A 22,813-nucleotide genomic window follows, 5' to 3' on the forward strand; every position below is an offset into this window, starting at 1 on the left:
CTCTCTTGATATTTCTGAGTCGCCTCATTGCAGCATTTCTGACCCTACTTGGAACAGTAGGAATGGGTGATAGTCCACAGGGTTTACAAGGCTCGGCAGCATCTCTGTGACATCACGGATGCGAGCTGCCAGCAGGCAGCAAACTTCTCTGGAGATTCTGTCTAGGTGACAAATGAGCCCTTTGGTGCCTCTCAGCAAGGAGTCTCTGCTACTAACGCTCTACACACTTTTCTCCTGGCACCGGTTCTAATGCGGGTGGGTGGTTGGACCAACTTTGTGTAGTTGGCCTTTCCTGGGTCTTGCCTGTTCCTGTCTCTTCATTCTGCAGTCCCAGGGCATCATACCTCCATAGGGGTACTCCAAGGGGAAGGGGAAGATTCCTCCTCCTGCCCCGAGCAGAGACGAGAGTCCAGCCTCCTTTGTCTCATTAGTTGGTTGAGTCTGTCGCCTCAGGGTTGGAAGCAAGCTTACCTTTCCTTTGCAGAGTCTGAAGGCAGTGCTGTCACTCAGCTTGTGACAGTGTACAATACCACATATCAGTCTCTTGCTCAGATATCCGGACAATACGCTGCCTGTTAAGTTCCTCTTGTGACATGGCTACTTGCTTGAGGAGTTCTCCCAGCTGGGCACACTCGCACCCATGACATCCACCTCTGCCTTCGGATCCTAGGGGGACTTTGAGGTTCTGGAGTTCCATGCAACTTTGGCTCTGGGCAGGTCTTTCACTTCTTGGGGGGTCAGTCTGGGTGTAGGTGTCCACATAGGGAGGTTTTACCACTTCCATCTGGGTTTCAGTCACAGATTTGCAGTTGCAGCAGGTGGAAACTGTTTTGTTTCAACATGAGGCTACTTCTGTCTGGCTCCCAGAAGGAAACAGCCTATTTGCCGGAGGCCACCCTCCCTTTGTGCCCTTCCACAGAAACTGCAGCACCACACTGTTTGCCTGCCCTGGTCGCAAGTGCTCCCTAGGGACTGCCTTTTACGGATGTGGGGGTTGGCCAAGGTTGCTCCTGGCCCTGCCCAAGCCTCATCAACCACTCTCAAGACAGCTGCCAGCTCCTGGAGGCTCTCTCCGTGACCCTGGTGTTGCCCGAGGTCAGGAATTCCCGCTGTACACCACTATCCTCCGTTCTGCCGTGGATCGTGCTGGCACCAAAGCTGCTCGCCTTGGCAACTGACTCAATGCTTATAATGTTTTGGGGATGTGTATTTGGTAGGTGAAATGAAACATCAGTCCTCTGATTAAGTTCTTCTCTTCCAACACATGGATGAGAAACACCCTTAATTTAATCTTGAAGTAGTCTCTCTTTTACATTTACAGTTTGTGGTGTCAACAGAAATACATGGTAATTACCAAACTGGAAAGTCTCCTTCGTTTGCCTAAAATTGGAGAAGAATAAAAAATGCTATCTTTTGGCTTTTAATCAATCACAAGCTAAGAGCAGCAGGTGTTTTTGGATTCCTATTCTGATGACCTCTGAATTCTACTTCTGTCCACTGGTACACAGCAGCTGTCTAACCAAGCATCTTGCAACACCACAAATCCCAAGAAAAATCCTTGGACAATGATATTTCTAAGACCTAGTGTATAACAGTTCAGTAACATATTTTCCTGTGAAGAAACTTATGTGGGCAAACTTAAGAGAACATATTCTTTAAAATATTAATGTGTTATGAAAAATACAGAAAAAAAAATCAGTAAAACAAACATCCCTATCAATGCCACAGCTTAACACATTAATAAAAAGTAATAAATAATGTGGTGAAACGTCAAATGGGCAATAACAACTGCTAAAATACTACACAGAATTGATGTTAGATTCCTAAATCATTAAATTCCTCTCTTCCCTTTTGACGTAAATGGAACTTCACAGAGGGAAGCTGTTTCTGACTCCTCGAAAAAGTATCTACTGCTAAACTAGTTTATCTGAACCCAATGTTAGTATTAAAAACTTGGTAAATAGAGTGTATATTCCAAACAAACCCCAAAGATTTAGGTTAAGGGTTCTCTTGTGCTAACCTATCTCAGTGCAATTTACAATGCTTTATAACATGGAAAAGTTGCTTCATTGATGTAAAAGTGAAGCAGGAATATAGTTTTAATTATCAAAGCAATGGAGAGGCAATTAACACAAATAGTTTTATATCGTATGGTCTTATCAGTTTTAAACATTAAATCCTCCATTGTTGGAAAAAAGGTAGTAGAGTTGTTACATCATTTTGCCACCCAGCTTCTAGAGGTAAGATGAATGAACCCAAGCCATTGGAAGAGCAATAAACATCTCCCCAAACCAGGTGGTTTGTATTTTAGCATATACAAATGCATTAATAGTTACGCACTGCCACACAAAAGCAGACAGGAATGAAGAGACAGGTGCTGCTTGTAAAAACATTTTCTTCCACCTACTTTCTATACTGAGGTGTTCCTCCTTGCAAGATTCAATACTAAGTCTTTTCAGCATTGAAAACTACACCACAACAAACAACTAAAGCCCACAAACATTTTAATGCTCCTAATATTAAAATATTAGGAATTCCTAATATTCCTAATATTAAAATATTAGGAAATAAATAAATAAATAAATAAAATATTAGGAAATAAATTTTTTAATTCAGTGACATAACCAACTCTGCCTCTCCAGATGTCAGATCTGGGCCTTTTGAAGAGTGCTCTTAAAAACCAGGAGGCAATGTCTTCTGAGAAAGTTTGCAATCTGAACGCAAACAAGAGGAAGGTAACAGATGGGAATTAGAATAAAAAAAAGAAAGAAGACATGACAAAACTATTAAATCAAAATTGAAAAGCACTATTTATCTGTCTACTACGCTGGCATTTCCTAATCTGTCAAGTTCACAGCATAATAAGGAGCATTCAATGAGCAATTATTTTCTACATTGTTAAGAGACAGCAGCCTACCTTTGACTGCTAAGTTATTACTATAAGCAATGGTATTTACTTTTCCAACAGCTAGAAATGTAATGGAAAAAATTACAGTAATTTAAGAAAAACCTGACATCCAAAAATAAGAAGCCATTAGCTATGAACACAGATTATTTGAATAACTGGAAAAAAAAAATCCTTGAACAAAGGAATAGGGAATAAAAGTGTACTGTAACATCTGGCCATAACCAAATAATTCATTGATATAATACAATACCTTTACGAGGTTTATAGATATACAATAGCAGACAATAATAGGCAAGAATTAAGGCCTAAGTCTTGCATCTTAATTTGCTTGCCATACCAAACAGTAGAGAAATCAATAACTACAACACTCGCACAGAAGTTTTATGTTAGTATCCATCTCAACAAAAAGACTCCCTCCATGTGTGAAGTGTACCCTTTGGGGAATGCAATATTTGGGGGGCAATTATTTAGAAAGTTGGTTCATTCTATCATAATTTTTAAATCTGAATTTTCAAAACAGATCTTAGATATTACATTTTTAGCAAAATAAAGACAACCACCATTCTAAAGTAATACACTGAAACAAGTGCTATGGGTTTTTTAATTCACTGAGGAGGAAGAAGGAAATAGACGAACAGAGAGGCGGTCAATGCCCAATTCCTGGAAACATTCCAGGGCAGGTTGGACGGGGCTCTGAGCAACCCGATATAGTGGAAGATGTCCCTGCTCACTGCAGGGGGGTTGGACTAGATGGCCTCTAAAAGTCCCTTCCAACCCAAACCATTCTATGATTCTGTGATTCTATGATCTTTAATATTCCAAAACTGGTTCTGAAGTCTTACAGGAGTCAGACATCCCTGTTCAACTCAGAGAAGTCAAAGAACCCCCATACAATCATATCCACAGGCAATGCAAGGATGTAAAGCACTCTTCCTGGCACATATTGCAGAAGAGGAGAAGGTCATGCAATGTATTAATAAAAGATTCACATTAGCATCAGAAGTTTCTGGCACAGATGGCTGCAGTCTTTGCAAGGAGCAGTTACAGAAGCTACCCCAAAAGAAGTATTTTAATACTCACAGGCTTCTTGTAAGAATTTTTCTCTAACGCTGTCTGAGGTGCAGTTTTTACATGTTTTGATTGCAACAGCCATAGCTGGATTTTCCTGAAAGACATTATTGAGAAACAACTGAAATACCACCCACCAAATACAGCCCACCAAAAGCTACATCCTTTAAAATTCTAGCAAAGCTGCTTTACTTTAGAGGGAATTACTATTAGCTAAAATATCTTCAGTTAAGAAATTACATTTTGAAAGCTTGAATATTAAAATATTATCATAATCAATACACCTAGTGTACAACATTTACATCTAATGCACCTAGTTTAAAACATCAAATATTTCCTATGTTAAATTGTACAAAAATTATGACAAAAGACAGCAAGTTTAACTGAATAGTACTGTAAACTTTTTGTGTTATTGAGGATGGTAAACTCTTGACAATATTCAGCAAAAGCAGAGGAAACAAGTAGATATATACCTAAAAAACCCACACTTGACTTACGCAAGCAAGCAACCTGGAAAGCCAAATAAAGGACTTCTTGTGGCTTTTGCAGAACAAAGACTGGCTATAATTTTGAACTTAAACTACAAAGGCAAGTAAAATAAAGATTTTTACATATTAGCTTCACAATCAGTTATATCAAGGGCTTAAAACAGAGCTGAACAGAACACGTATTCAAAATCGGAGACAGATTTTACCATCTGATGGCTTCTCCTCTGAATACTGAAAAATGAGAAGCACTGCGACAGCGCAAAGGAGGCCTCTTGGGTCAGGTGGCATCTTTCACCTTCTCTTGCTTTGGTGTGTTTTACAAATACCCTTCCCACAAATTACAGACAGCACAGAGAAGCTGCAAGCGTTTTTCTCCTGAAAAGAAGCTTTAGGTGTTCAAGCTTCGCTAATATTGAAAACGCCATGACTGACTTAGAAAATGGTATTTTTACAACACAGCGTATCCTCACAGTAATCTACAATACTCAGATGATATCCTTCATACAAGTTCTTAATGGGCTGAAAGCAGCTGGAGGCCTGCTCAAGGACTAGTACGCCTTCCTTCCTACTGGTAAACTGGGAATTGTGCATTGTTTAATGGGAAGATTACAAATGAACCTTTCCCCAAAAGGCTATGCAGTGTTGACGGACGTCCTCACCTACTTTTTAAGGCCAGTGAGAGCTGAAGATTCATAGAGTTATGTTCTATGTCTGCTCACGCTTGCTCTATTTTAAATCTGTTTTTACAGAAAAACATTATCGGAATTAGAATATTTATATTTTTCAGGCTTAAATGTCTATTTGCTCTTCAAGTTGACTTTGCCAGAAAATACTAATTAAAACCTTCTCTCACACATAAACATGCCCATAAACTGACTGAAAAAATGGTGGTAAATTAAGATGATTTTATTCCCTTCTGAAATCAGGATTCAGTAATCAGTACTGGATGAGACCTCTGGAGGGCAGCCAGACCAACCCCTCTCCTGGTGCTCTACAGACAGTTTCTGAAAAATCTCATAACCAATATTAGCATCAAAAGGAAGAGTTTCAGTGTCTGCAACCAGCAGAGACTCCAGACATTTTGCAAATAAATATAGGAAAGGGCCTGATATCAGGGTTTTGCTGATCTTTGGTTTTCAGGTAAGGAGATAAAACAGTGAGTACCGCAAACTGGTAACAGTTTGTGTACTGAGCAGCAAACACAATTTTAAATGACACTTTTGGATTAATCCCACAGTATATCAGCCTTTAAAGACAGTCTTATTTGAATTCCTTACATCTGAGCAATAGGATCCTGTATTTATACATATATTTTACATACATTTTACATTCATTACCCTAGAAATACAGGCTGGTTGTGGTATTTCAGGAATACCTAGTAGTAAGCAGCATTCAAGAAGAGATGGATGCTGCACAGTCACTAGAATAGAAACTTTCCAAATGCAATGAACAGGGATGAGATATTTCAGATTCAGATCTGAGCTAGTAGAACAAGAGGCCAGAAATCTCCCCTATATTTTTGCACACAAGCTGAATATATAAAAGGATGGAAACACTATTGTGTTATTGTAACTGATCTATTGTAAGATTTCTTCCAAAAGTTTAAGTTACTGTGTGACTTATACATTCAAACATAATGATAAAAACACCTTTCTGTCTTCCCTTCGCATATGCAAGTGTCTTAAATGTAGTAACATTTTATTAATAAAAGTAATCCGCAGATTGCCATTTAAAAAACTTATACTAGACACAGGATGACTGAATGAAATCTGTTTTCCAATTCAAGAAAAAGAACAGAGACAGACAGCATTTTCAAAACAATAGTCCCTAAGAAAAAGGGTCTTTAATTGGTTTTACAGACCACTAGATTTATCCACCGTGCTCCAACTTCAGTGAAACACTACTCCTCAAGTACTCCTGTCAACTTGGACAAGATTAAATGGAAGGCAAGGATCTCCCTTAATGCAAAATATATCAGAGCTGCTTTTCTAAATGAAGGTATCAGAAGAGGCTTCAAACCTGTCTGAAATATATAACATTTATCCTTATTTATTTACTTAAAAATTGCATTGAAGAAGTACTTACTTAACCCACTGAGCCCAGGACGCTAACCAGTTCTTTGTGGGAAATACTGTTTCTGAAGTTAGAACTAGATTGTTGTCCACATGAATTATTACTTCATCTATCGAAAATCCAGAGACTTAATTTCTTCAAATGAGAAATAAATCTTCATTTTACACTTGCATTACTAGTTTATTGTTAGCTTGAAATTGGTTGAAATTAAGTAATTTTCCAGCTTTCTCTTGCTTTTTTCCACAAACTTAACTTTTCACCCATTTAAATTGCAATCTTAATCTTTGTGGCAGCAGTGTAGAAAAACACATAAGCACCAGCCTATATTATGCCAAGTCCCGCCAACCTCACTGGTTTCATTGAGATGGCTCATGTGCATTGGGGTTTTGCTGGATCAGTGCCCAAAGTTTTCTGCATCTTTTCTTTCAGGAGAAAGTAGTAACTTTATTAACACAAGCTTCTTTGTGAGAAATCTTCCCTGTGAGAAACTGTGATCTGGACAGACTGGATTGATTGGCCAAGGTCAACTGTATGAGGTTTAACAAGGCCAAGCGCTGGGTCCTACACAACAATCCCAGGCAATGCTACAGGCTTGGGGAAGAGTGGCTGGAAAGCTGCCCGGTGGAGAAGGACCTGCGGTTGTTGGTTGACAGCTGGCTGAACATGAGCCAGGAGTGTGCCCAGGTCGCCAAGCAGGCCAACAGCATCCTGGCTTGTATCAGGAATAGTGTGGCCAGCAGGAGCAGGGCAGTGATCGTGCCCCTGTGCTTGGCACTGCTGAGGCCACACCTTGAATCCTGCGTTCAGTTTTGGGTCCCTCAGGACAAGAAGGACATTGAGGTGCTGGAGCGTGTCCAGAGAAGGGCAACGAAGCTGGTGAAGGGTCTGGAGAACAAGTCTGATGAGGAGCGGCTGAGGGAGCTGGGGGTGTTTAGTCTGGAGGAGGCTGAGGGGAGACCTTCTCGCTCTCTGCAACTCATTGATAGGAGGTTGTAGCGAGCTGGCTGTTGGTCTCTTCTCCCAAGTTACTAGTGATAAGACGAGGAAATGGCCTCAAGTTGCATCAGGGGAGGTTTTGACTGGATATTAGGAAAAATGTCTTCAGTGCAAGAGGGGTCAGGCATTGGAACAGGCTGCCCAGAGAGGTGGTGGAGTCACCATCCCTGGGGGTGTTCAAAAAACATGTAGACATGGCACTTTGGGACATGGTTTAGGAGGCATGGCGGTGTTGGGTTGAGGGTTGGACTTGATAATCTTACAGGTCTTTTTCAACCTTAATGATTCTATGATAAATATAGTGACATCCTCACTGGAGAAACAGACACATTTGTTTAACATTATTGTCCCTCTCTTGTAGGCTACTGCCCTTCCAGTATAACAGACTACAATTTTTTGCTCTGTATTTCAGCACAGAAGTTAGATTAGCTTACTCTGACACAGTTGGCAGCAGGACTGAACACATCCTAAGCCCAAGTCACACTGAACACTCATGAACACTGTTTTAAACTTTGGAAAATGTTCTGAAGCACTCAACGCTCAGTAGGGGAGTATGGACAAAGGGATGTGTGCTCACCATGCTTGGACACACTCAAAAAAGAGGAAATTGTATGGTTGGTGTTAAAAGCAATGACTTCTAATTCCGACTCAGCCAGTGGCTTTGGTTCAGTCCTGAATAGTTTACTTGGCTCTTTTGATGCCCTTCCCGATGTATTAAAAAATGGGGAAATAGGAGCAGACAAACTACTCTTGAGCTAGTTTTCTATTCATCTGAAATATGGGGAATATTCTTTACATGTTGATTATTCTGAAAAATAAATGACAAAGTCAATTTTTATTTGTTCTGGAAGACTTAGACCAAGGCATCTAAGGAATAAATTTATTTTTTATTTCATTTAACTAGAAGTTTTATTGTTTGTTCATTTTCATTCCAGAAGTGAGGCTTACCGGACTCATGTAAACTCCTTGGTGTACATCTCCAAACTGTCCTTCACCAATGCAGCGCCCCAGTTCAATTCTCTCCCTTTGAATTTCATAATCTCTGGCTATAAGAATATAATGCACTTAAAACACCAAATTTCGGATGAAGGGCAAAGAAATATTCCACAAGATACGAAAGTCAAAGTAAGTCACTCAAATGTCTCACATATGAATAGCTAAGATTAACATTTGTTTCACACCAACCTATACAAATGCTGTATATACACAGTGGAAACCTCTTAAACAAATGTTTGAATCAAAGCAATGAAAAAGGAATTGTGAAATCTAATTTGCTAAATTAACTGCTATGCATTATTTATTTCAATGCAATAGACATAATTGAATCCTCCTTAATTATAGGTAGTAAAAGACACAGAACACAAATAGCCTTGGGCAATACCAATGATATTGAGTACAGCCTCAGCACGCATCCTTTTGTATGTTTAAGAGAACTCCACTATGCGGTATTTTAGATTTTGGAACCATCAAATGTGCCTGGAGAACTTTTAAAGAGGTAACTGCAAGGAAAAATACAGAAAGAAGAGCATGGCAAATAAAGATAAAATAAAAGAGTAAAATTTTGAGTGCACTACACCTCTAGCAGTGTGTAATTGAAGTAAAATTGATGCTTTGTGGACGTATGCAATTTTGTTAAGTCGGTTGTTTAACAGACTGAGAATATACTGATTAAAATGGATCAATACTTCAGCAAAACATTTATCAATTGCAATTGAATTACTTCATTTGCAATTTACTTTCTAGTGGACATGGAAAAATATTTCAGGAATAGCAGAAAAGCATGTATAGTATATGTTTTCACCTCTACTTGTATTATTCAGAGAAAAAAAATGTGATCAACCAGCTTAGGACTTCGTGACCAATGGTTTTGACTTCATTAACACTACAGAAATAATGTCATCTAGAGCTGGGTAACAAGGTGGTAAACGCCTTTTTAATTACTTTAAGTACTGCATTTTCCTCTTTAAAATCCCAAAGCTAACTGGTTTAACTATAAATAAATAATGTATATTAAATGAAAGAAAGTGAATAGTAAACTTAAAAATTCCACATCATTCCAAATTGCAAGCATACAGGGATGGGTAAAGGGTCTCCTGTTACCTTCATCTATTCCATAGCTTTCTGCAGTGCAATTAAGAGAAAAATCAAATGCTTACTTAAATATAGCTTCTTAAGACAAGGACAAACATTTTTTAACATTGTTTTTAAAAATGAAGAAATATACTGATGCAATTTTAAGTTTACATTAGCAGAAGTCACAGGTCTGTTCTTGTGATCTTTACTCAGTCCTTTGAGAGCTGAACACTTGAGTCCACTTCAATCTAGCAAAGCACTTAATGAATTTCTCTTCAACAGCCCATCTCTTGGGCTTTGAATTGAAGGCATACTTAAGTGTTCAGCATCATCCAGGGCTGGGCCCACAAGTAATTTCTTCCATGAGAATTTAAATGAAAAGATTAGGAAAAAAAAAAACCAAAACCAAAACCACACAATGTTAGTATGTTAAAAAAATACAAAGGATATAATTTATCACAGTACTTTTTGATCCTGCAATTATTTTAGTAGAATCATGTAGTGACTTACTGCAAGACATTCAAAACACATTGTTTATTTCTGGAAAACATATATTCTTGCTTTTCAAATATTTATGTTCAAATATATATGTTTTTCAAAACATATATTCTTGTTTTTCAAATATTTTCCACAGTAGTGGAAATGATGTAGTAAACACTGAAGTGACCACGAAACATTCCTGCCACATGGTAAACTCTGGAAACCCTTACATCCATTCATGGTTCTTCAGCAGAACACGGCACCAGTTTAGGACCATCGTCCCCTCTTACACTAACAAAACCCGACGTTTTTGCAGGTCTGTGTATCAACGGATTGTCTACATCTAGAGAAATCCTTGGTTGCCAAAACATGACTGTAATTTCACAAACGCAACTTTTAAAATCAGAATACTAGACTTTCATGTTAAATTTGTTAGCCTCAACTGTTTAAGGTTATAATTCAAATATACCATAAGACAAAATCCTTGTGGTGGCTAATGCACAATTTTTTTTACTTCAAAGATGAAGACTCGGAAGAACTTTGAATTTTTGTTTTTGTTCCTGAAGTCTTTCATCTTTAACAAAATTGCATGTGGTACAGATGACTATCAAGGAATTCGAGAGTCTGTCACAGAGCAAGGGTGAGACAGTTAAGACAGCAATACACAGAAACTTTCCAAATTGTTTGCTCTTAGCACAGAAATCTTATCCATTCTTTCTTTAAGTGTTGTGTTCAGCATCACAATCAAAAAAATAAAATCTACATTTTGAGACGTAAAAGAAATTTCACTGTGAAGTCACTGACAGCAGCAAAACAGAATTTGGTTTTATTTGCTTCAAAACCTGAACCTGAAAAACACTGAATCTATGAGTTTTCACAACATCATAAAGAACATTTTCTTTGCATACATATTACTTAGAGCTGAAACAAAAGATTCAGTCCCTGCTAAACCAGAGAAGCCTTCGGATAGAAAACTTCCTAGGTTAACTACCATACTTACTTGATGGCATTGTATAAGTATCTTCTTCATCTATAATCTCTGCGTAGTCATCTGTCTCTGTAAAGGGAGGAATTGAAGAGTTTCGGGAAAAGCAGATGAAAACAATTCTCCAGAACAATATCTCCAATTTATCAGGACTGATATGTCACAACCCCCAACTTCAACATTGCTGGGACGCATTTACAATAGCATGAATAAAACTTGCTCATGCATAATTTATGGCATGATAATGACCTCAGTGCCAATTATACTACGTCACATAGATGCATTCAACAAGGAATAAAAGGAAGATTCATTTATATTCAAAAAAGTTCAAGCTCTGTAATTGAAACCCATCTAAACTGCTGGCTTAAAAAGAAAATCTTTTTAATGGCAAATTCCACTGCAGTAAAGAGAAAACATTATTAATGAATTAAATTGCTTTACCTTCAATAAAGTGTGAATATTAGTTTGCTAGTTTTTTATGTCAAACAGGCAGAACAGACAGTAAAGATGTTCCAGGGCAGCATCTACCTACTGCCAGTGTGGCAAAGTAAGTTATTTTCCATAGTCATCTAGAGTATAAAGATCTTTTCAGCCACACTCTCGCCTTACGCCCATTTTTCTTGCATTAGTCTCAATTTTCCTCTCATGGACAGTGTTGGAAAACAACCAGTTCTCAAATTTTTCTGAAAAACAATGTATTTCTTCCTCTGTTTAAAACTTACGACTTTTACATCATCTGTTCTCAGAATGCTTTAAATGGTGTCAAGTCACATCAGAAGGTCCTTCTCTTGCTCTAAAGAACTTCCAGTGTGTGTAGGTCATTTCCTAAAGGTCAGATAAATTCCTCTGGGGGGTTACAAAACCAGTCCACAACAGTGAGATAATTTTTCACTGCAAGGCTGTTAAATTCTACTCACCAACTTCAAAAGCATAGAGAGGTTCTCAAAATTGAATAATTTCAAATCCAGTTTTCATGGTTAGTTTCAGGTGATCGCATACTGGACCACCTTTGCAAGGCATTATTTACTCCCCCTTTCCCCCATCTGCCCTGGAGCATATGTACATCCCTACGACTCCCTGGCATCACCTCTAGAGGTATGATTTCTGAACAATGAATCAGACAAAGCCACAGTGAAACTGGAAAGAAGGATGGGGTGATCCCTTTTGGCAGCAGCCCTCAGTTCAACCAACTTAAGCCAGCTCTGAAACCAGAGCAAGGCTTACAAATATTATACACAAACAAAAGGCTTAATTTTAATACAAACTGAACGTTCAACCATTAGGAAACTACAGGTTGCCTGTAACCTTTGAAGTTCAACACACTTCAGTGAGTAAATGTAGTTTTATGATCCTAACTTTGTACTACTTAAATAAAATTAAAGCTATTTTTCTTTCAAACTCCTGTAGGAATACACCATGTCTTGTAAAAACAAAACCAGGAAATTCTACACCATTTAAATTTTTGCTAAATTTTTGCCATTTAAATTTCTATTTAGGGCAGAGCAAACCAGAGTCACCTAATGAAAATTCAAGTAATTATAAAGACAGTGCACAATTCTAAAAAGGCAGAATAATCCAGAGGCACTAATCTCTTACTTGGTAGTTTATTCCTCCCTACATTAGAAACTAAATTTTTTGTAGAAAACAAGCCCAGTTTGATCTGAAAAATAAGCGTATGTTTGATAGAAATCATTAGTGTCACACCAATGTGACGGGGATAAATCACTTTGCTTCCTTGTAAAGACTGTGGTAAGATGTTTTTACCTTTTGTTAAGCGTGACAGATACCAACTACTGTTACAAGCTAATATTTGAGGATACCAGAAAGTTCTTAATCTATGTAAAAAAAATATGTACTGAACAAAAGATATTATAAACATATTTGCAAAGAATTTAAGAAGTTTGGCAACTAGAACTGGTGCCACACTGGTCGTTAAAAAACAAAAACATTTGTCATATTAGATTATGGAACAGTGCTTACAAAATGTGATAAATGACTTGGCTTGTTCATCTGTTTTAAATTAATGAAGTTAATTCATAATAAAAGCATTATCAGAACACCACAGAGCACTTTACATGTTTTTGATATCTTGCCTCAAACTGTCCTGAAACTAAAAAGGTCTTCAGTAGCTAATCCAAATAAATTAAATGTATGCAATTAACTAAACAAATATTTTTTGTTACACGTTTAACACTCTGGAGAGGAATATATTATAAGAATATGAAAATAATTCCTATACATGTCTGCGTTGTTTCTGGGAATTAGAGGAAAATTCAATCAAGGCATTACCAGTGATGTGCTCAAAGTGTTCTTCAACAAAGATGACTGACCTCTCTCACATGGAGTCTCTGCCCCACGATTAGAGTCGTGTAGTATGAGACTATTACCAAGTCTGCTGAGACTATGACTACGTCTGCTAAGAGATATTCCAGAACCCACGTGGAGTCTAAAGCAAAACTCAGCTTGGCAAGGCTCTCCAGGCTGCTTCGCAAGAAGGATGTGCCCTAGGAGTCTCAAGAGCTAAACACTGACAACAAAGCAGTGATTCCACGAGATGTTCTATCTTCAAGGCCCTTGATAAGTCTAGAAATACTAAGATTTAAAAACAGGGCTCATTACTGCTACGCTCTTGCACGTTTTAAAACCAGCACTGAACCTTTTCACCTGTTGGTCAACCCCAGATTCTTCTAGATGGAAACACAAATAGGTTGCTTCTGGACAAAGATACAGTGTTGGTGGTACAGGTGAATGAGCCAATTTTAGCTTTACTAAATCTGAATGCATTTATTAAACAGTTCAAAAAAAAACATCTTAGGATATTAAATCCGTAATAGCTAATCCACGATCTTAAACACTTGTTTGAAATTTCCCTTTTCATGATTTTTTCCCATTTATCAAAGCCTGTAATTTATAAAAGATAAGCACTGATAAAAAGCTATGTAGGGTTCATATCTAAAATACAACTTCTGAATTTATGACAGAAAAAAACGTCCTTTGAGTTTTTAATGTTTAAGAAAATAAAATTGGGGTAGTATTATCTTTGATTAGATCTGAAGGAGAGAAAGGAGATGAAAAGTTATACACCTCCTTCACATTTTACTGAGAGGAAGGCCACAAGATGTTATCTTTTTTTCTTCTTATCGTCTTACTTTGCATACTTTAATGTGCTTTTAGTACCTCCTACTTACAAGAACAAAGATACATATGCTATCAGTAGCAGTTTTGATTTTTTTCCAACATCAGATGGAATTGTTTAGAAAAATAGCTAAAAAATCTCTTTAAAACACCAAAAACAAAACCCAACTTGTTTTCAGAGGATAGCAAGTGAATATTTTCTAGAAAAAAAGACTTCTAAGAAGTCTGGAGAAGTTAAATATTTTGTACTAATTTCAAAGTTTTATAGAAAAACATTAAAATCTGTCTTTAAAATTAGCAGTTTGAGTAGCTGAAACCTGATTAATTTATCCATTTATCCAGTCTACTTTATCTTGTACAGCTTGTTTGTACGCAAGGAGCAGTAGTGGACTACAGAGCACTTTGATGCTACCATGCCTTCAAAGCATCACTTAGTAGATTCACTTCTTATGTAACATCCATTGATCTCACCCCGACCAAAAAAATGCTGTGATACAACCATTTCAATCAAACTGAATGGACACTCTTGCAAGCCTATAAACCTTCTTTGCATCATGCCAGAACTCCCATTGCAAATGCATGCAATACCACATCCCTGTGCGTTTGAAATAGTGTTTCCTTTTTCAATTGCAGTTTAGCAGAAAGTGTTAGTTGCACAGCCTGTAAAGTACAATATTTACTGGCTAATGTCCAAAGCAGACTGCTTTTTAATACTAAAATCCATATAAAATTTATTACTGAAATGTGCATTAAGTGGTATATGGATATAAGAGTTGCATATTGCACGTTAGTAACACACAGACTAGAAAACATATTACCGTCCCCACTAATTTCATCTGCAGATCCAGGTGGCATGCAAGGAAAGAGAAAAACAGGGGGAGAGAGAAGGGACAGAGAAGGGGGAGGGGAAAATATACTATTAAATTCATGAGTAATCCAAAAGTATTCAGACTGCAGTTATATTATATACCTGACTCAAGAGAAACCAGAAAAGTAGCAGAATTTAAGACTTCTCACCTAAAACCCAAGGGACTAATATATGTTCTAAGAAGCTTGTACGATGAAACAGAATTAATGACTTTCAAACACAAATTTACACAAAAATTAAATTTGGGAGCGGAATTATTTTGATGCATTGTTAAGAAATGCCAATTTCTGGTTTAAGTCAATACTTCGCTACAAAATATATCTCCTACAGCCAGATGAGTCAGTTCAATTTGACTTTTCACACACACTGATGACTTTGGATAACTAGAGCTGGTGTTCACCCTTTCAAAGGAAATGCGCTCCTGCGCTACCACTACAACATGAGTAAGGAACAGAACCAGCTGAGGATTAATCACACAGCGCATACTGCAGTTATACAAAGCTGAAATCTAAACCAGCGGCAAATGGAGCAACTCTACTGGGAAGCTGTTCAAATGAGCACCATACTCCGCATTTACAGTAGCAACCCTATTCCACACCAATACCCACAGCCCAAGCTGATGCACTTTAGACATTATTTGTAAGTAAAAGAAAAATGAGCATTAATGTTGTAAAAATAATGCACCTATTACTCCAATTCTTCTTACCCCTAACAAAGCCAAACTGGTCGAGACCAAATGCTGAACCAGTATGCAGCCAAAAGCATCACTGTATTCAATATTTAATTTGAAGTGATCTTAGCTGATGCTTATTGTTGCTATTCTATTTCATTCATAAGCATGCTGTATCAGGGGTCCAAGAATGAAGTAAAAATATAGTAACCAAAACCCCCATGGGTATACAGGGGCTGCACAGCTACGCAAATGAAATTATTAACATGTTTGTCATTGTAGAACATGATGCTTAAAACTAAATCCCCCATAAAGATGGGGACAAGCAAGTTTGTGAAATGAAAATCCAATTCAATCGGAGGAAAGGGGTAGCAGAAATTTCATGAAATTATTCTTGGAACTCTGTTTACCTGAGGCTAAAGTAGTAAAAAAAAACAGTAACTGCGTTAGTATATTCAGCTTTTGGGTTAATAAGGCAGCCTGTACAAAGAGCAGTGCAGTACCCTTAGGCGGCGGCTCATGGGAACAGAAGACGAAAGGGAGAAAGCGTCTAGCTTTCTTTACTTTATGCTGACAGTGATTGACTCCTTTACAAAGAGGCAAGAAAAGGAAAGAGAAAAACAGAAACAAATTATTTGGAAATAAAATAAAAGAGACTGGAGAAAACATCTACAATGAATGAACATAAAGGTTTACATTACAATTCTGTATATGCGAATGGTTATACGAATGTTGTTGAAACTCTAAAGCATATTTAGTATTTTCCTTCAAATTCCTTTCTACAGCAAAGTTGTTATTTTTTCCATTTTGAGAAGTGAGACTATAATCTATTAAAAAGACAGCTTTTGCCAACTGTATATACCATCTATTCACAACGCAAAGAACATTTGCTACCCCAGAAAGGTAACCCGCTTTTGCAAGCTCCCCATCTAAGTTCTACTAAACTGTTCTATGGCTAAATTCTGGTTTAAGTGGCACTCATCAGACTTAAACATGGACGTATTGACTTTCTGGACCCTTAAAAGAACTTAACATAAAACAAGTATTTCACAAGCAGGGTTACACAGAACAAGGAAAAACACAGTTTCTCTGTCCCACTGAAATACAGTACTGACGTATTTTATGATCTGAAATCTGCCACTGGAGTTTGACCCCCAGTGCAGACCTGCCTTGCCAGTTGATATTCTAGCTCACCAAGGGGCTCTGGGTGAATGCCCCATGGTACTGTCCTCACTGCCCCCTTTCCTAGTTGCCCTGCTGCATTTCATTAGCGAAGCGCTTATCGGGAGGGGAGATTTAGAGTAGGAGAAAATACAAAGAAGCCACAACTGATTTCACAAGGTGAGAAAGAAGGACACAAGAGGACCCTAAGAACCTGTGGATAGCTGCTCCTTTTGTTTCTCTTGTTATCTGTTTGCTCCTCTCTGCTTTCCTCTTTTCCCTCTCTCTTATCTCAGGAAATGTAAGAGGTGGTTTTAAAAGCCGATCAACTAAAAACCTGCATCTTGTTGCTGGTAGTCCTTCCCTGTCAAAACTCAAGAGCAAGGTCCAGCCACCATGACTGGAGGCAGAGGTGGTAAAAGAGGAGCCCGGTACTGCAGAAGCAGCACACTGGCACAGCATACTAGACAGCGGTGGGAGGAGTGGAGGAAGGGTAGCAAAGGAGAATCGCCTTTTAATAGAAAAAAAACTTCACATTTTTCATAGATTCTGGAAACTTAAGAACCAGCAAAACAGCCATACTTACACAAAAGCACCACCTTCTACACAGGCCCGCAATTTTTAGTGGCCAGATTTTGAGGGTAACATGCAGGATTTTTTTTAAAAGGTGTATGAAGTGTGTTCAATCACTGTCCGGTCTGGAGGCTGCATGTTGAATTTCATGTACGCAAATCTAATGGGTAACACACTACTATGTACAACTCATTCTTTGCTAAGATGGCAATTTTAATCCAAAGTTAAAACAAGTGGATGAGATTTATCATAGAATCCTAAACAACAAAAAAAATACTGCCAGGGTGATTAAACAAACAGAAATCATTCATTGATTGTGAAAATGTACAAGTCACTGAAAATGACAGAACATTTATCAGATTCAAAGCTAAAAGCTAAAAGAGGTGCAAAGGTAGTGGATCAGTATTTCCATGTATACTGCGTTACTGCAGTCCTAGGGACTTCTCTTCCTACCATCATGTAGCACAAATTTCAGTGCTATCATTCTACCACAAAATGTGAGGTAACATTCATAAAAACCTTCATAGTATGAAAGAAAAGAAAAAAATACTACAGCTATTTTAAGAGACTACTGAAAGGTACTGAAATGAGAATAAAGGTATCCAATACTCTGTACTGAAACAGAAGAACAGTTACAGAGTTACTGGAAGCAACACAACCTATCTAAAAGGCAAGAGATGTTTCAACTCCTGACCTGTCTGCTCAGGCTACAAAGCTGATTTAAGCTTGAAATGCAGAAAAGCTGTTCACACTTACATTGATACATCGGTAGCAGAAGCTGACTGAAACCTGACAAAGCTATTTCATATGAAGGGCACATCGAAATGACAAAGGTGGTTTTAATTCATCATGTACATGTCCTGATAGCCCGTGATACTCGGTGCGACTTGTCTTCTGCATTTCACACTTTGCCTTTATGATCTACTGTCTAAAGTTTGTTCAACTTTTCTGCCAGACTACACAGAAGACTGCTTTGTCTTAAACTTACTGCACCTTCAAGGTTAGCTACGAAAGAAAGTTTATTTAGGTAAAGAGTTGATTCTAAGTTAAAAAAAGAAGTTCCAACACTTTTTCAGGAGCTTAAAGAGTACCTGCTTGAAATGAATACTACTTAGAAGGATTTCTACCATTCTACACTGGCTTCCAGCCAGGATATCACTGGCATCTACCTCAATGACCATAAAGCTCAGAAATGCTGCTGAAAGCTGCACTGGACTTCTTTTTTTATTTAGTTCCTTTTCTCGATACTAAGTATTGTGTTAAAAAAAAAATAATAAAAAAGAACAAATCACTTGCTGTGCAACAGACTATGTTAGAAAGGAAGTGACCAGGCTAGAGGGCAGTTACTACTGGAGCTCCTGGTTAGGACTGTGTGAGCAGATAACCACTACTGGAAGGCTGAAACTGATAATGTCCCATCCTATTTTAGTCATCCATTCCTGAACCAGTTTGAGCAAAAACCCTGAAAAAAAGATCTGCAGAAGGAACACATCTATTTGTTTTCAGGCTTTTGAAATAAAATGAGTACTATGCAGTTGTCACATCAAGTATGTTTATACATAAACAACAAAACCCCAAACCTAATACTGCATGAAACATTTTAGTCATACCACTGTTATTACTAGCAAAGCAAAAGTGTCTGCTCAAATCAAATGAACGGATCACAAAGGAGGAGCGTAGGAGGGTAAGAACTCTTTTACCAACAACACAGACTGATGAAATCAGTGCAGTAACTTCCTAGGCACTGGCATGGAGGAAATCTGTTTCGGCTGTCACCAGTTCATTCTGGTCTTCTTATGCATGAAAAGAAGCATTTTAGTTAGTCTAAAATACAAAAAGATAACACCACCAGTCTCTTAAACTGTGATGGGAATCTGAAATATTGTAATTTATTAGCATTAAGGGTGTTTTAGACTATATTACCTTATTAATCAGCCGAAGAGCTGGGTGAGTTAAGAAGCAAGTAACTCCCTTTGTGAACTTGGAGACTAATGACTTGCTCACAGTTTGTAATATTAACCTGCAGTAAGCCTTAGGCTTGAATGTCTCCCAGTCCTGTGACCATATGGCAGAGCTACAGCTCTTCAGAGCCTTTATATTCCTCCAATTACTTACTAATTTGAATGTATAACTGTGTAACTTATGTGAAGACTGTTAGTCTTTCTTTCCAGAAGCGAGCTACAGAGTACGACATAACTGAGCTAGCAGTCAGAGTCATAAGCACACAAGACACAATTTTTTGTCTTAAAAATTTACTTACACTTTTTACTCTTTTTGCTGTGACTTGATAAAAAGAACATAAAAAACTCCCCAACTTTACAACCTCATGCAACGAACACCTTTTTCCCCTACTGACTAATTCAAATGGAACTAGGAAACAGAAGTCCTGCACAAGAAACTCTTTCACAGTTGAGCACAGGGCAGACCTTCATTTTGAGCTCAAGAATCATGAAACAGAGCATGCACTGTGCTTTGCAAGCAGAAGCGATTAAATAAAATTGTATTTGTCTTTCCATCCTTGCTCACAGCTTTGCTTGGGATTAGCCTGTATCGTTCACCCATACATCAGGTCCTTTCATATGCCGACGTCTCCTTCATTAAGAACTTTTTTGAGTGTTCTAATACTGAAATCAGGTGAATATATTTATTAATTTTTTCCCTCCTGTTTGCTGTGTTTTAACATTTGGCTCCTGCTATATTTCAGTTTGTTCTAGGTAATCTACTGGAAGTGTCTCTCACAGGTAAACTATACCATATAATTTTTTTTCTGCATGCTAAAATCTCACTTAAATCATGCTTATCGCCTCCAAAAGAGGAATTTTTTCATTCAAATTGATATTCCGGCCAAATGGTATGACTGAATTGGCAACTATCTCCAACAGGATCAAACTATTTCAAACATGAGTAGCACCTTAGAGAAGAACTCTCATGCCACTTCACTGCCATGATCAGGAATGAACCACAGTATGTGATTTAAGTGTAATTGTATCATACTATAAACCTGTGATTCTAAGGTAGAACCTGGAAACTTTCTGAGAAGCCCCTCTTTCAGGATGCTAAAATCCTTCAGGTCCTTCAGAAAGAAAGTTCTCTCCAAGAGACCCGATTTCTCCTTTGCAGGGCACGTTACTGCGATATATCTAAACCATGGGGTGCAGTCAGAATTTCTTACAGAGTCACTATAAGCAAACAATTTTTCTTTTTTTCCTCTACAGAGAGGCAATGGCACACCAGCATTATTAGAAACTTACGCCATCATATTGCCATGCACTTACAGCTACACCCTCTTGACTTTTAAAATGCTATTTGTGTTAGTAACAACAGCCGCGCCAGCTAGGGAACGAGATGACAAACACATTTCTCTTTAAGATGCCTATTTCCCTATTAAAGGCACGTGTCCTGGGGTCTGTTACTTAGATGGCTTGAACAGCCTGCCTTACCATCTAAAAGAGCAATCGTATTTTTAAACACCTTTCAATTTCCTTCACCAAATAAGCACATACTAAAGCTGCAAAGCCAGCACTCGCTTTGAACCAAGACCAACCCTGCAGCGAGCCCTAAAAAGCTCCTTCATGCACATGCCTGGTGCTGGCTCCTGTAGCCTGGTGCTGGCTCCTGTTCATCTTCTTCCTTACTGTTATCTTTCCAGTTACAGCTTCCCACAAGCATGTTACTTTATTCAGCAGTACCTGAATATCCAAATGCCAAGAGTGACTGCTTAGAATCACAGAATCATTTAGGTTGAAAAGACCCTTAAGATCGAGTCCAACCATAAACCTCCTAACACTGCCAAGATTCGTTCAATACTCTGCTTGTTCAATACTCGCTGAAACAAGTGGGCCTGAAATGTCATACTCTGTAGCACTGCATGTATAGTAACGTTTGAGCTACGATTAAAATTATTTACGTCCACAGAATTTTCTAGTGCAAAGGAGGCACAACTATTAGCCAAAGGATGCAAAAGCATATTTATTCTTTCTAGTTGTATTTATATAAGCGAGGATGGGGCAGGAGAAACCAAAGTCGTCTGTGTAGAATTTATGTAAAAAGGGAGCAAGTCAACTAAGACTTCATTGATTTCATTTTATGAAGAACTTTTTATAATATATAATTGACTAGGTAAATTATTATTTTTGGAAATATGTGTATCAGGAAATACGTGCATCCCCTTGCTAAGGCTAGCGTTTGCTATATCAAAACAAACTCCTGGCCAAAGTAAGTTCCTTTAGGCTGGAGTAGAGCATTTTAATAAGGTGACTCCAAGCAGAACAGGAGGAAATCTAGTAAATAAAATGATAGTAAACTGGTATGCTGCTTCTTACAAATTTGATATACTATTTGCACACAGCCTTGAAACAGCCTTACCGTTTCCTGAGCGTACACTTTTGGCCAAGTACAAAGAATTCTTTTTTAATGTAAAGACAGAAGTAGAGGGAGAAGGAGATGAAAGTTGGAACCACCTATCTAGTAGCTAAAGCACTCATTGCTTCTGGTGAATCACAGTAACTGAAATGAAAACATCAGATGTATACCAAAGAAATCTGAAATTGAGCTAATTTAATTTGGCTTCTTATTTGTATTTATTCATAATCCTACACACACACAAATGTAAAATTTGAAGATGAAATTATTGCTATACTTTAAAAAAATGGGGAAATCTGGCAGCCATCTTACTTGCACACGGTGAAAGACAGTGCCTACTGCAAGGAACATATAATTTGAAGAAGCAAGGCAAACAAGTAATACCAGAAGAAACAGAAGCATGCAGTAAGAGGTGTGTGGTGAAACCTGGTTCAGTGACACACAGCTGTAAGAGAACACTTCTTGGCTCCCAGGTCCAGCAATCTGCTGCTTTGGATTCCTGAAACCAACTTCACCCTTCACTAATTTGAAAATGCCTTTATTTAGAGCAGGGGCAAAAAAAAAAAGGTATTCAAAACCTTCTACCTTTGTCTGCTTTGGAATATTGAAACACTTGGAAAGAACAAGTTTTCATTTCACTAGACCAGAAATATTTCAAGGTATGTTAATAAATATTTCGAAAAGAAAGACAAGGTGTCTTTCATTAACAGGCTTATTTTTAAACCTACAAAATTTCAAGACAAATACCTGAACTTTTAGACCACCAGATCATGTTCTGCACTGGTTTTTGGCTATTGCTGGTTTCCCCAAAGTGTGGTGGGGAACTCACTGTGAAACTTTTCTTTAGAACTAAGGGTACTAATACTATAAATATGTCTGTCTGCTTAATTTTCCTGCCGAGTACGTGTCTCAGATTTTTGCTGTTCAGCTTTAGCATTGGAAGAGCTTTAAACAAAGGATAGCAATGTCAATG

General features: G+C 37.9%; 1 protein-coding gene across 8 annotated transcripts in view; it reads right to left on the minus strand.

Annotated features, from left to right (window-relative positions):
• PTK2 (protein tyrosine kinase 2) overlaps positions 1-22,813 on the minus strand; it is a 233,548-nt gene that overhangs the window by 48,585 nt on the left and 162,150 nt on the right. For 5 of the 8 annotated variants that reach the window (XR_012659326.1, XM_075085909.1, XM_075085911.1 and 2 more), the window contains 4 exons: positions 15,025-15,042; positions 11,087-11,143; positions 8,482-8,579; positions 3,989-4,073 (listed from right to left, as the gene is read on the minus strand). Coding sequence is in view for 7 of the 8 variants with exons in the window: in XM_075085909.1 (XP_074942010.1) it covers positions 3,989-4,073; positions 8,482-8,579; positions 11,087-11,143; positions 15,025-15,042 (258 nt within the window). In the remaining variant the exon portion in view is untranslated. Of the gene's footprint in view, positions 1-3,988; positions 4,074-8,481; positions 8,580-9,508; positions 9,655-11,086; positions 11,144-15,024; positions 15,043-22,813 lie in introns of those variants that run through there. The other 3 variants (XM_075085912.1, XM_075085908.1, XM_075085913.1) reach the window with 2 other exon arrangements.

This window comes from Phalacrocorax aristotelis, chromosome 2 (assembly GCF_949628215.1).
Source record: "Phalacrocorax aristotelis chromosome 2, bGulAri2.1, whole genome shotgun sequence".
Taxonomy (NCBI): Eukaryota; Metazoa; Chordata; class Aves; order Suliformes; family Phalacrocoracidae; genus Phalacrocorax; species Phalacrocorax aristotelis.